Below are 15,668 nucleotides of genomic sequence, written 5' to 3'. Positions count from 1 at the left end.
GTGGCGGAATTGGTGTTTGCAGTTTTTGCAGCAACATAACCGGGCATGAGATATACGTGATAATAGGCAATAATAGAAGCCTGTTGTTGCCGATGGATTATGTGTTTGGTAGGTCTATATCTAATATCCTTGTTTATATTTGGAAAACGGACTGTAGCCTTTATTAACATGACTTACTGCTGAGTTATACATAAAATAAAGATCCAATCCAATGTAGTCCTTTTTACCTGTTAAAATACCTTTTAAATGGCCAATACAACCCATGTAATGCAAAGTGACTGCAGCTTCTACTTATTGACTGAAAGGTAGTTTCTGTCTCAAAATTACCTGATTTCATTCAGAAGAGTTATATTTGACAGATTACAAAACCAAAATTGTCCCCATTTTTAATCCATATATAATAAATAACATTATATTTTTTGATGACATACTGACCACCAAACCAAAAATGTCCCTGGTTTTCATTTGAGAAATCTGGTCACCTTAACCTATGTTTGAACATTTTGCTCTGATCAATACTAGAACAGAGATGTCAGCTACATATTCAGCAAGTTAATTAACAGTAGAGAGGGAGAAAACAACACAGATATGAACAAATCCCTAAATACTGAAATCCAATATCCTATACTGAATAATAAAACTGCCAAAAATAACTTGAATCTAGCAGCCTCCACTCTTTGCTATGGAGACAATCTCACCCTCAAATAGAATAATCTGACACACAAACTGCAAAGATGTTGCTTTGCCATTGCCAGTGTTCATGGACATGCACACTGCACACACTCACACAAAATCATGCACTTTAGCACACACACACAAAATAGCTTAATAGAATATCAGAGAATATGTCAGATAAGCTGTGCGCAGCTCACACGTATAATAATAGCTTTGAACAAATACCTATGTGTTCCTGTCTGTTTGTGTGTGCACAAATGCATGTGTGCGTGTGTGCTACAGGTGGACAGATGCAGACATACAAAGACTCTTTGTTAAAGCTCTGTTATGAGACATGACAACTCCCAGAGAGTTACAGACACCGCAGACACAGAGATGGCGGCTATTTGAAAAATGTTGGGGGAAAATCTGTTATTTAGGTGTTATACATTATATAATGTGTAATATATGCAATCATAAAAAAAGCTTTTAGTCAATAAGCACACTGATGCTGGACCCAATTAGGGCCAGCGGCTGTCAAGAAATGGCTTTGCACATATACTGACATGTTTGACCAGTGGGATTAGCTACACAACACAAATAGTGATAGCCCTGCGCAATTTTCTAATTACCTTAATGACTTAATAAGGATCGGTGGGATGCATTGTCAGTGTTGTGTGCATAATTACTGATTTGTTGTGTGCACGAGTGTGACAGGGGAGGGTAGCATAAGCCAATTAAATAGTCACTGTGAAAACCAAGGCTGAGATCCAGGTGACACATGGCGCTATTCAAAAATATGCACAGTGAACAATGCTTTTGTTCAGAAGCAAATGTAAGACATTATTTCTGCAGCTTTATTCCATCCTCTAAATGTTGAGCTCCAACGTAAAGACCTTGTGCAGTATTGAGCATGCTGTCCTTACGCATACATCAAAGCCTACCTTGTCTTGCTGAGTTTGTGTCTTTCACCTAAGTGTTAACATGTTCATTAACCACGTTGGTCATTTTGTTAATCTTCATGACATACAATAAACTCACTTTTTGTCTTGTTGAAAGTACAGGAATCAGCAGAGTTTGTTTCTTTTCTTGCTCTAATGATGGCCCTGAAGGTGCAATAATGTGCAAGTAACCATGACATGTGAAGTTAAAATGAGTACCTTCATGAAAACAAAAACACACAGTGTGTTATTCTCATGAGTTGAGACAGTTAAGTCTGTATATATGGCCTACATATGCAGACAACTAAGCTAAACTGGAAATCATAGGCTTTTGTTTTTCACATTGATGCTGCCCATTTTATGGTATCTTAACAGTAGGGGTCTGATTCTTTCTGCCCAGCAGTGCAACAAAGGGCTGCAAGCTCCAATCTTATAACTCTAAACAGTAGCAAAGGTTTCTATGAGGGTATGATGTCATCAAGTTATACTTTTTTTAAAGATAGTCCAATGGCAAACAGTTTAGTGGAGCATAAATATGTAGCGTTTTTTCATGGGCATGAAATGTCCCAGTAACATCACCATAGAGGTCTAAGCTGTTCCATTATTCTTTCTTGTCTCTTTGCTGTTTAGTTTTAAAGTATAATCCATGGCTGAAATATGTATACAAAAAGGCAGAACTACCTAAAGTCAATATTTGGATAAAAACATACTATTTGTACCTTTAAAACAATGTTAGCCTCAACTGTACAGTATTGTATAGTACGCATGTTTGTGCGTTCATTTGTCCTACTGAGTTTCCGTACTCTCTGACGTCACTTCAGAGCGACAAGTAACAATGGTAAGTGAGCAAGCAATTTTCTCTGCGGCTCGTCTATTTATCTTACTAAAACGTATTATTCACTAATAAAACATTACGTATAGCGATTGAAACGTCAACATTCATGCTACCATGTAGCCTCAGGTGGTTTTATGTCTTATTTGGGAAGTAACAACAGAATTAGTAGTAGGTAAGAGCTTACTAGCTGAAGGCTAGCTAAGTTACATTAGCTTTTTTCTCTCTTGGCAGCAGTCGTTTTCCTAGCTCTTATTAGCAAAGTCATTGATATTTGAGGCAGTTTTTCTTTATATTTGCGTGTGTCATATTTCTTCGCGGATGGCATTAGTGTCACAGAGTTTGTCTTTTCAATAATACAAGCGAAGTTAACGTGTTGAATTTAGCTATACACGTAGGTAACGGCGACTTAATGTTAATGTCAACTGCTCCGCTAACTAGCTGTTTTGGAAGGAAAACCACTCTAACGTTATATAACGGTCAGAAAGAACGGGTAACTATTGTAACAAATGTCTGATATTCTTCTAGGGTCAAAGCCAGAGTGGAGGCCACGGTCCAGGTGGAGGCAAGAAGGATGACAAGGTGAGAATGACACAGCTCCTGCCAGCTAATGTCTGGACTTGCTTGTATTGGTAACCGAATGTTAATGTTATTCTTTTAAGGGGCCTCTGAAATAAACTCGTTTATTATTGGCACAAATTATTGCGTATTAGGATGGTGTTGTTTGACAGTGAGGGCTACAATAGGTGTTACATCTTCTAGTAATTACCACATATTTATTCTATATAGTATTCTAAGATATTGTGTCTGCTTTGGCTTCTTTCATCTCACTATTTAATCAGCCAGCCACACATGCTGTTTGTTAAACATATGTTGAGAGCAAAAAAAGCTTCTATACTATATTCCACAAGTAGGCTAATATCTTGCAGGGCTGTTTGCCAAGGTAACAAACAAGGAAGTATTTGCTAAATTTGTCTAATTATGTTACAAAAATTAATATTTTTGTTTAATATTTGAGGGTTTGTGAAAAAGAAACTCTGTATTTTATGACTTTTACCTTTTCTGATGTATGTTACTCCACTTTGTGCCAATTGAAGGATAAGAAAAAGAAGTATGAGCCTCCAATTCCCACTAGAGTTGGCAAGAGAAAGAAGAAGACCAAGGGACCAGATGCTGCTAGCAAACTACCATTGGGTAAGGAACTGAAAAAGCAGATAGTTGGGAAGTCATGTTTTATCTGTCTGATAGTTCTTCTCAGTTTTTGCAGTTGGTTAATATATGATAAATTTTCAATTTTTAAGTCTCCCCTCTAGCTTTATTTGAGCTAATGTGATACATTTAAGGATGCTGTTTATCTGTACAGTAGAGAGCAATACCAGTGTCCAATGTAACATCTCCATCCCCCCACTGTCCCCTTGCGTAATTTTATTGGCCCTGTAAAAAAAAATAAAAAAGACATGTTTCCATAACACTGATACTTTATTAATTGTATATACATTGTAATTAGGGTTAGGCTGATAGAAGATGCCATCGTGAGCCACCATCGTGATTGTAAAGCTGCCTGCAACAAATAAATCTAAATTGTTCACATTATACTGCCCTGTGAAAGAGAAAGCAGGTTTTAATCCCCAAGAATTTTATTATTTTTAAATAAACCTGCCTTGCACCTGTTTCAGACTTCTCTTCTCCCCACACTAACCTTACACCTGTGGTATCTAACTGCAAACACACCGGCTTGCCCCACCTCTCTCTGTCTCTCCCCCCTCCGTCTGCTTTCTCCATCAGCAGTATGTTTTATAAAGTGGCCTAAAAGACACAGAACGCGTCTTTTTCCCGTATTTTTCCACACACAATCTGTTATGACGGCAGCAGGTGAGCCGCATGTCTGCTTGTTAATGACCCAGCCTATCAAACAACCGAAACAAACATCTGCACCCTGTGTGTTCACTGCTGTTTACCTGGTCCGTGCTTATAAAATATCCACGGCGACTTGTAACGTCATAGGCTACAAAGTTTTTTACCAGTGAAGTCTGTGCGAGTGAACACATGCACATAAGACGACCGCTACCGAACACAGTATCGTAGACCAACAGAGGCCAGACCACTGGAAATACAATACCTAGGTGGTTTTCTTGCTAGGTTTGCCTCTTGGCACCCTGGGGCTGACTTGGCTAATACGATTGTTAACTACACGGCTAACTGAGCTAACAGATAAGACAGATACAGTTAGCTTTTCTTTTTGCTAAACTGCTATCTGTCCATCAAGAAACTCTGTAAATCACCTCAGTACTGTATTCCCTGTTGGTCTTTGAGGCTGTGTTTGGTCCTGTTTAGGCCGAGTTCACTGGGAGGCTGCTGAGCGTGGTTTTGCTCCCCGCCATCATTCCCTGCTGGGTTCCCCACCCCTTGCCTGAAAACCTCCAGTGCTTGAGTAGAGGTGTCAATAAACACCCCAGGTGCTCCAGGCTCCCAGTTCGGGCTGACTCAACTATGACCTGTAGTGTCACGGCTAATTAAATAACGGCAGCTAGTTAGCAGCAGTTAATGGTTACTTTGGCAACAAGTAATGCTTTCTGTTCATCAGCAAACTCTGTAAATCACAGAGATTTGTGCCAGAGCAGCCGGGGGACATGGTGAACTTTAAGACACCCAACAGTTACAGTGCCTTTGGAGACAGCATAGGACATAGCAAGCAAGGCAGCTGTCTTCCGATTTAGACAGAGCAACTGTTGTGAACGGGCCAGTGCCTGGCCAATCGACTTGCCCTACATACATTTTTACTAGCCCCAGGCCATTGCTTATGTTGAACCATGAATGCTATTTAAACTCCTTATTGATCATTATTTAATAAAAAGTGAATGTAAGAAAAAGTAAAAATATCAGATGAGAATAGTGAAGGGGGAAGCATGATATTGACAGCCTTTATGTTTAAGAGGGAAAGCAAAGTCTGTGAAACAAAGTGATCAAATGGATTTTTATATAATTGTAATTTTTTAATGTACACTTTACATATGCTGGACTGTGTTTGCCTTTCAGTCACCCCTCATACTCAGTGCCGTCTAAAGCTGCTGAAGCAGGAGCGGATCAAAGACTACCTATTGATGGAGGAGGAGTTCATCAGGAACCAGGAGCAGATGAAGCCTCTGGAGGAGAAACAGGAGGTCAGTCCTTGTTACATACCGTATGTGCCTCACTAGATTTTGCGCTGGATATTTAGGTAGATACAACAAACCTGTTTTTTCACCTTGTTCTTGTTTTTTTTTTTTACTGAACTTTGGTCATATTACAGAATAAAACAAAACAGACCAGAGTTTTCATCTTACAATAATCCTGGTCTTATCTGCTTTACAGGAGGAGAGGTCAAAGGTGGACGACCTGCGCGGGACCCCAATGTCTGTGGGCACTCTAGAGGAAATCATTGATGACAACCACGCCATCGTTTCCACCTCAGTGGGATCAGAGCACTATGTCAGCATCCTGTCCTTTGTGGATAAGGATCTGCTGGAGCCAGGCTGCTCTGTCCTGCTCAACCACAAGGTAATATTAGTAATAATCAGTGAGTATCGTAAGTCTAGGTTTAGCTGTTTTCATTTTAATGGAGATATCTTTGGAATACTTAAAAAAAAAAAAAAAAAAAGTTTTGAGAATTTCAGCCACCCCTCTTATTTCTTAATAATTGTCCTGTTTTTGTGCATCTCCTGTAGGTTCATGCTGTGATTGGGGTGCTGATGGACGACACTGATCCCTTGGTGACAGTCATGAAGGTGGAGAAGGCCCCACAAGAAACCTACGCTGACATCGGAGGACTGGACAATCAGATCCAGGAGATAAAAGTATATCACACAAACATTTAAACCTGCCATGTCAAAAAATCAGAGCACAGAAAGGATTTATTTGTTAATCATATTAAATTAAGAGAACACTGTGTAACACTATGAATTTAAAGAGGGGTAATAGTACATCCAAAGTCTCGACACAACTGTATGGTTGAATGGTTGTGCTGTTAGCTTGTATTGGTTAATCATCTTTTCGTTAGACACTGAGGCTGACTGTGCAGGTTTTTGTTGTTCTATACAGGAGTCAGTGGAGTTGCCTCTCACACATCCAGAGTATTATGAAGAGATGGGCATTAAGCCCCCCAAAGGTGTCATCTTATATGGACCTCCTGGCACAGGTAAGTGCTTCCATCAAATATTTTACCATCAGCAGTTTTCAAACTCGTAAAACTCCTGCAGAATGGACTTTTTCAGGGGGCTGTCATTGTTCTAACCTGTAACCCACAGTTCAGCCAGCGTCCCTTACTCCATGTTGTAGAGAAATAAGAACAATTCATTAAGGCTGAACTCATAATTATCATAAAGTGATCTACTACCAATCAAGGTTCTTATAGTTTTGGATTTTTCATTAGTTTTTATTTCATTTTGACTTTTTGTTTTCAATTTCAGTTTAGTTTTAATTAGTTTTTAACGTGGGTTTGCTAGTTTATTTATGAAATTTTTGAAAATGCCTAGTTTTAGTTTTAATTTTAGTCTTTGTGGCTGCAGGATGCCAATGTCAGTTCAGTTTAGTTTTTTTACAAAACATTAAAATACAAGTACAATCATTAGAAATAATGCAGATTTGTGAAAAGGGACACAAGCTATCTGAAGCTTGTACATAGGGGCCCAAACACTAAGCAAATATATATATTTGAAGTACTACAAATAAATGAAACACATGCAAGCTATAGTATAATTTCTGACCTACATACAGAAAACCCTAAGAACAAACTACCATAATCCCACTACCCAGTGGTCCCAAGAAATTCATTACATCAATCTCTAGCTTTATCATTCTTGGTTAAATAGGTGAAATACAATTGATGGACAGCTAGGAAGATAGTGTAGGCCCCCTTTGTAGTCTCAAACAACAGGTCCCTAGCACCCTGAAGGCAAGACTGGGAAGCAGTTATATTAAAATCTAAACCTTTATTAATCCAAAAAATAGGTATTAAAACAATGTGAAGCACAAAGAGACAGGTTGGCTGAGATATCAAAGAGCCGATAACACACACACGAGCAGACTAGAGTAAATATAATGACCAGCAGACATATTAACCCAGTGCAAGGGGAGCTGACGTTAAGTTTTACAAATATGTTGTACCAGAATTACATATATACATAAACCCTAATCTTTGATTTCCCAGTTCAGTTATATTAGTATGAAGGATTTTTAAATGAAATCCAGAGATGAAGGTTTTGTTACCCAGTTTGACGTCTCTATCAAATTCCAATTGACCATTAGGGACCTTTTGTAAAGGGCACCACAAAAGGGAAGGTGAGAAAGTGTCACTGACCTCCTGCAGCCTCTCTGTACTGACACAGATAAAAGTGCTTTACACTCAGTGTTACACTGTTTTAAGGATTCAGGACAACACAATAAAACTGTACCGTCAGCAATTGTATGAAATATGGTTATTATGACTTGAATCGTTTCATCAAAGCACTTTAATTAATATCACTTAGATTGCCTTTGTGAACGTTGTCAACTTCGGCCACAGTGTGCAGCATTAAAATAGTAATTTTACACATCATTACAAATCAAATCTGTTCTTCACTGAACGAGATCTCATTAATAAAGGAAGAAAAGGTTAAGTGCAGTGCACTTCATTTTAACTTGGCTGTTTCAGTACAACTCTACATCCTTCATTGTGCATTCATGAAGATCTACACATCATCACTCTTAAAAGTAGATAGAAAGTTTAATTTCCACTCGGGCAGGGAGGAGAATAGTTTTTGAGCATTTTTTTTTTCCTATCTTTGGAAACTATGCGCAGCGATAACGTGTGTATTGTTTGTATATGGGGAGAGTTATGAGAACTTTTCAGACACAATAGGTGTGTGTGTGTAATCACTGTAGAAGGACAAAAGTTGTGATTCTTGGTTTGGATTTAGAGCCTGGTATGAACAGCTGGAAAAATGGGCTAATTATGACTATGGTTTGACATAAACCAGCCAGGAGACTTAATCGAACTGATGTGTCAATGCTGCAAAGCTGTGACTGAGTGAACTTCTGAGATCAAATGAGCTGACGAACAAAACAAGAAACCATTGTCGGATTGGCCATCAGGAGCACTGCGTGACTCTGTGGGCAGCTTGAGCAGCACAAACAAGAGTGAGAGAGATGCGTTAATAAGAGAAGCAAGGTTTGTGTCTGGCTGGCTGTTCACCTGTATAAGGTGCCTTTTGCTGAAACATGTTTAACTTTTCGTGAAGTCAATGCGCTCGTCAATGTCAAGCAAGAGAGCTAGAGTGGACAAGTGAGATAGAGGGAGCGTGAATATGGTGTCGATATTAACCTTTATTTGATGATGAAGCCTGATGTTACTCTGCAGTTCTGCGGTTTGTGTATGCAGACTGGAGTTTCTGACAAACAGCTGCGTTTATATAGGTTAGTACGCTTGTATCAAACGTCTGTATCCTCACTGCGCTGCATTTTTATAGACTATGATGGGTCACACTCTCTCTCGTCCAGGCGCTGTCTCTCCTTCCTCTCTCTGCAGTTCTCATGCATTAGTTCCTGTTGTTGACTCTGTAGTTGCTGTGGCTGTTTAAACATGCAGTACGTTGATGTTCAAGTTTGCTGTCTGCTGAGGTGTGAAACGGTCTCAAATTGTGGTAAATTTCTTAATAACTAGTAGATATAAGTTATCCTGGCCATTCAAATGAATACAAAAACATGACTATCACACACCATACAGCATGACATCATTATATAGACTGACCTTCTCTCTGCACCCCTGATGAATGATTATGGTTATTGACAACAAATTTGAAAAAAATAGAAAAATTATGGAATTCCCGGTCTGCTGCTTTGTTTCGAACCTTTAAACCGTTTGGTTTATGAAATAATAAAACATAGATCATCACTCAGTTGTTTTTGTCAAGGGTAAAACAATAAATACACGGACATATTTTTAGTGATTATTGACCACCACTAGTGGTGCCTGGTTAAAAGATTTACTACAAAAATAAAGAATGCTTTCCTTCTTACTAGGGCTGAATGATTAGGGGGGGAAAAAATCTAATTGCGATTTTTCTGCCAGATATTGTGATTACGATTCGATTACGATGCGATTGTTTTATTTTATTCAAGTTTTGCTAAAGTCATTATTCACCGCCAGTCTATTTTTGACTGAAGCCACGTCAAGCAGCACAGAGCAGATTAACCAGGCAGGAAGTCAGACACAGAACGGCATTGAGAATCCGGTCAATTTTTAAAATAAAACACCCTTCTCAGGTTCCCCAAAGTACATCGACAATAAACACAGTTAAAACGGATAAAAAAAAAAAGAAACAGTATAACCACATAGTGACAAAAATCAAGGACAACTGAACAAATGAGCAAAATCTGAACAAGTCAGCATTTTAATCACCATCTTCACGATTAGCTAAATTCTTAGCTTCGTCTTTTAAATTGCAATTTCGATTTGAAAACGATTAATCATTCAGCTCTACTTCTTAGATTTTACAGCATCTTGATATTTTCCTCAATGACTGCCATATATTGCCTTGATAATTTTGACTTGTCTCTCTTCAAATTGGAGAGTGTTTTAATATATCTAAATCAAAACTAGGCAATAAGACAACAATTGTGTGTGTGATCTTTTTATGAATGGTTTTATGTGCACTTGGGCACCGTGTGATATTTTTGTTTTCCAGAAAACCTCAGAAGCTCTTCATCATACCCTTTTACTGAAAATGTCTCTAAATGGATATATTGCAGATGAATTTAAGTGTCTGTAACATCTGTTGCTATTCTTCCCTACCAATAAATGATTATATTCACCTGGATGTTCAGCAGCTAGAATAAAACCAGTAGTGAACAAGGTCTCAAATGTTGATCTTGGGAACCTCTTAACTAACTTAACTGATGGCGCTACAGTGATGTCATTATTGTGTTCTCATGCCAAAGGTATTCTTGAACTGTTACAGGTAAGACGCTGCTCGCCAAGGCCGTTGCCAATCAGACATCAGCCACCTTCCTGCGTGTGGTGGGCTCAGAGCTGATCCAGAAGTACCTGGGAGATGGGCCCAAGCTGGTCCGAGAGCTCTTCAGGGTGGCAGAGGAGCACGCGCCCTCCATCGTCTTCATCGATGAGATTGATGCCATCGGCACTAAGAGGTACACAGACGCCTCATGAAAGCTATTTCAGACTGAGAACATGAGAGTAGTGAAAACATAACGCTTATGGTGTTGAAGAGTCAGAGATGGATGACAAGGTTATTAGAAAGTGTGATAACTGGCTTTGCCTGTGCGCACATCACACTTTGTTTTTCAGGTGGGCATGATGTCATGCAGTAGCTGTAACTTCTTCCCTCTCTAACTGATAAAGAGGACTAGGGATGCAACGATTACAGATTTTGTTGGTACAATTATTGTCAGAGGAATGATCACGGTATCACAATTATTATGCAATAATTAATTTAACAACACTAGTAATTACATTAACAATTATGCGTCTAAAACATTTAAGTATGATTAATGATTAATATAAGATGAATATTAACTTATTTAGCCCCCAGGGGAAAGGGGAGCGGGGTTTTACAATCACAATACCTGCTCAACCATTGACCATCTGTCAGCCATGGACGATGGCATCGTCTATCGGCCCAACCCTAGTTAGTGTTTTACACCTGGCATATTAAAATACAAAGCTAACATTTTCTCACCACAGACAGGAGGAGGCAACAGGATGTAATGTTAAATGTTAAGTGACTGTCATCCATGAAGGCCTGTTCAGAAAAGAAGCGAATTGTTCAGCGCGTAAGATCAACTACTTTGACAGTGACGTGCACACGAGCTCGCCAAGCGGTGGATGTTGCTTGATGTGGCAACAAGCCATTGAAAATAACGGGTTTCACAGTGCAGCGGTGCTGTCGTTGTCGTGGGTCTGAAAAGTTACATACTTCTTTGTTTGTTTACGTTGCACCTAAAGCTCGACTCTCACCACTACGGCATCGATTGTAAGTGACACGTTTATATTTAATTCCCTACCAACCTACGTTATTTAACTCAGTTATTATGTATTACCTTTACTTGAGCGTGCAAAGCTGGGTGTTGATCTGCAGGTACTGCATCAAATTTGATGTAGTTATTCACTCCTTTAGCAGCAACCTTTTAACGGCATGTTTTTGAACAGGTGATCTGTCATCTTCACTAACGCCCTGAACAGTCTTGGTGTACCCGAAATGCTCCCGCACTGCCGACTTCAGCCGATTCTTTGGTGGAAATAAAGCTTCACAGTTTGGTCCCTCTACCATAGTTTAGCCAGGGTACAGTAGTATCCGCTATGTCTCTGATAAACTCGGCACTATAAGCTTGTCTGCCTCTTGTTTAACTTTTTGTTTTCGTTTTGTGCAAGTTGCAACAGTTCCTTTCCCTGCAACAGAAACACTCGTGTAGTGGAGCCTTTGCGATTAATTAACCGTGACATTTTAAAGCACAGTAGTGAAATCGGGTAATCGCTGCATCTCTACAGAGGACTGTTAACAGAGAAATTAACACCAAATCAAAGGCTTTATTTGTTGGTCTTGCGTCACTGTTTGCAGCAAAATGTAAAAAGATACTAACACTGTTAGGTAGGACTTATTGGCTGACTTAAATGAATGAGCCTGTATGTGACTTTGGTTGGATGTTGACTCAATTAAATAATAACTGAGTTTGTAGAGGGGGGCCAGTTATTTTACCTCACTTGGAAAAGACAGCAAAACACAAAGGTAAATGGGTTAGTGATAGCAAGACTGCAGGATGGACAAGTCCTTGGAGTCTGAGGATGTAGGGCAATATAGTGGATCGTGATAGATAAATGCTTCCTATTCGTGATGTATAGGTATGACTCGAACTCTGGCGGTGAAAGGGAAATCCAGAGGACCATGCTGGAGCTGCTCAACCAGTTGGACGGCTTCGACTCGCGGGGAGATGTGAAAGTTATCATGGCCACCAATCGGATAGAAACACTGGACCCAGCCCTCATCAGACCTGGTCAGTAGTCTGATTCTGCCTCTATTTGTCACTGACTCTGACTGCTTGCATATCTACAGTAAAGCTTATAGACATTTGTCTTCTGTAGAGTCATGGCACAAACTGGAAATGATGTCAGATTTATTTTCTGCTTTTGGAATGAATGAATGAATGATATTTTCTTTCTCTTTGGCAACCCCACTTCAAAACATAGGTTGATGCTAAAGGTGGTCACTTGTTTATCAGAAATGAATTTACTTACACTTAACAGTATGATCAGCTGATCACTGACTCATATCTGCTATTAAAATGCTTTACTATAAACTGTACTTTAAAAATAAAATGGTTAGAATCATCATAGGCAAAGGAGCTTGCTTATTGGCTTTCTTAAATGATTGATATTTGATAAATTAACCAAATATGATCAGTATTTGACAAAATGGCGCACTGCTGTGGGTATTAATCAGATTTGTTTGGTCTAATGAATACAATGTCAGAAAAGTTGAAATTGGCTGTAGGAAGCTCTTTACAGCAGCAGTTGATCATGTCTTTGTTTGCTCTTCAGGGAGAATCGACCGTAAGATCGAGTTTCCCCTTCCAGACGAGAAGACCAAAAGGAGGATCTTCCAGATCCACACGAGCCGCATGACGGTAGCAGATGATGTCACCCTTGATGACCTCATCCTGGCTAAGGACGACCTGTCAGGAGCAGACATAAAGGTAAGAGTGAGACTGTCCAGTCACAGCTGCAAACTGGGTTTCTCTCTGCCAATTTCACTTTTAACCAGCTGCATTGTTCTTTAGAATAGAAAGGGTCTTATAAATATCGGTTAGACCAATAAAAACGTGATGGCTAGGAATTATGGTTTCCAGTGAGTTTTTTCCCCCACTTTGGAGGGGTTTAAACAGCATTGTAGGGGTTGTGTCCAATCGAACGGCATACTAGCACTGCAGATGCATTGTCTGTTTTCTTAATTTGCTCCGGCCTGATTCTCTGACTGTAGCCATTTATGGATTGTGTAAGTTCTTGGCAGTGAGCCCGTTCAAACAGCGGCTCAGCAGAACGAAGGAAACAAGACGACGCAGTCTGAAGGGTAGCCACAAGGACTGATTTTCTAAATTGTTGTAACATCAACACTTATTTAACTGTGTTACGTCAGAAAGATCCAATCCCAAGTGTTGACTGTGCTTTCAGATCTTTACCTCTCACTGACTCATCTCTGCTGCCCTCATGTGGAAGCTGACAGAATTACACTGACTGGTTTTATGATACTTCTTTACTTTGGTCTTTGACATCATCAACATTATCATATAAATGATGTTAGTCATTTACAGTAGCTGGTTTTAGCATAAAATAGTTCAGCAGCTCTTCTGATACCGGACACTGTCAGTGTTCAAGAACTTTATGTGAACCAATGTTTATGCTTTTAAAGTGAGAACCTCTTATTGTCAACAGCCACCTCTCAGGCACACGAGGCTGTTAAAGTTCATATTTTGGTCTGAACTGTGGTCAGTTTAAATGATTTAACTTAGACAAGTTAATTGTATTGTCAAATAAATGAAAAGTAGTGTTTGTATTCATATATATACAAATATGCTGTTTCCACATTTCACTAGTTTCCCTCCGTAGTTTTTGTTTTTTGCATATGGTACTAGTTTAACCTGTTACACTAAAAAGCTAAACACACATAGTTAAAAATTAAAGGCACAAAACAGAGTATTGTCACTGCTGCTTTATTTTGCAGTATTAAAATGAGCTTCCACACCCATCTTACTAAATTTCTGTGTGTGCAATATGACTTATTTTCTTTTTTCAGAAACAAAGCTTAAATTGCTGCTTGTTTCCCTCCGTTTGTATTCATCTCCTCTCCCTGTGTCCTCCAGGCCATCTGCACTGAAGCAGGCCTCATGGCTTTACGGGAGCGCCGTATGAAAGTCACCAACGAAGACTTCAAGAAGTCCAAGGAAAACGTCCTGTACAAGAAACAGGAGGGCACACCGGAGGGGCTTTACCTCTAACCTTCAAACATTTGTATTTCTCTCACCCTCATCCCTTCTCTATCTACCGCTGTGTGAAAGAACGGAGGCAGCTGTTGAGTTGCCTGTCTCCCCAGAGTTTTGATATATTTTGTGCATGTCATGTCTGGTTTCTCCCACTCTCCTGTTACCGTTATGTGTAAAGACAATAAATAAAAGGACAACAAAAAAAGAAAGGCTAAGTGTGTGTGTTAGTCGTCTGTTTTATCCATTTATTTTGCCGGGACATTCTGGCTTGCAGCACCCTCTGAAATCTTGTTTATACAGAGGCAGCATCTGTTGACGTCTGCTTATTATTGGATTCCTGTATATTGAGTTCATCGCTGTGCTGTAATATCTTGTGATAATTAATCACATGAATAATTCAATTAGCTCAGTCTCTGTGTTGTAGCCCCTTGGTGCCATGAAGGTAATCAGTCGTATCAATATGCAAAGTCAGGCTCTTTTTCCTTACTTGTGTCTCCCAGACTTTCTGAGGATGACAATACCCGGGCAAGAGACCACAGACAAGGAAAAGACTTGAAGGAGTGGCCCATCCCCTCCTTTAAAAGACATTCTTGGCTAATTACTAGAATATTCCATACGACTCGCACATACTTGACAACTGCAAATGCACATAATTAAATCTTGGGGTTACAGAATGAGATAAAACACCCTGAGTATAGCATTTTACTTGAATGTTGCCTCCAGGAACAGCAGAATGTCATTGCGCTAATGCTTCACTCCAAAGTGTTTAAAGGGATTCTTGCTTAGCAAAATAGAGAGGTCCTAGTGTATTCTGGTGCATGATTTGGTCCCTGCGCATGATAATATATCTGGCAGAGGGATGAGTGCAGTCTGATTTGATTTTGCAGTCTTCTATTCAAATTGGCCTTTACGTTATTACAGCACGGTTAAGTAAATCCAGCTAAGCTCCCCCGTGCTGCAGTCTGACATGCGGCGAACAGCAGCGTTGATTTAATTCCTCTTGATGTGGTGCCATGTGTAACTCAGTGCTCAGCAGAATGTGGCCCCATGCAGCAGGCATCGAACCACTTTACAGGGCCATCTCTGGGCTCGAGTGAGAACTGAGCTCCTGCTGCAGCCCCCTCCTCGGAAACATACTCTCCTTATTAAATCAGTCACGCATTTCAGCTGCAGCTCAAACATCGCAGCGCATTCAGCAAATGGAAGAAAGGAGAGGAGGGGGTAAACACCCCCCC

At 39.7% G+C, this 15,668-nt stretch overlaps 1 protein-coding gene across 1 annotated transcript; it reads left to right on the top strand.

Annotated features, from left to right (window-relative positions):
• The first annotated feature begins 2,354 nt into the window (after nt 1-2,354).
• psmc1b (proteasome 26S subunit, ATPase 1b) lies at nt 2,355-14,648 on the top strand. Its single transcript, XM_046060762.1, has 11 exons — nt 2,355-2,433; nt 2,956-3,009; nt 3,525-3,621; nt 5,464-5,588; nt 5,779-5,964; nt 6,132-6,260; nt 6,505-6,601; nt 10,401-10,590; nt 12,299-12,450; nt 12,995-13,149; nt 14,314-14,648. The coding sequence occupies exons 1-11, from the start codon at nt 2,431-2,433 to the stop codon at nt 14,446-14,448; spliced, it is 1,323 nt and encodes a 440-aa protein (XP_045916718.1). The 5' UTR covers nt 2,355-2,430; the 3' UTR covers nt 14,449-14,648.
• The last annotated feature ends 1,020 nt before the right edge of the window (nt 14,649-15,668 follow it).

The sequence above is a fragment of the Micropterus dolomieu genome, linkage group LG10 (genome assembly GCF_021292245.1).
Source record: "Micropterus dolomieu isolate WLL.071019.BEF.003 ecotype Adirondacks linkage group LG10, ASM2129224v1, whole genome shotgun sequence".
Classification (NCBI taxonomy): Eukaryota; Metazoa; Chordata; class Actinopteri; order Centrarchiformes; family Centrarchidae; genus Micropterus; species Micropterus dolomieu.
Note: the sequence above shows the minus strand (reverse complement) of the source record. Positions and strands in the feature narration are given on the sequence as shown.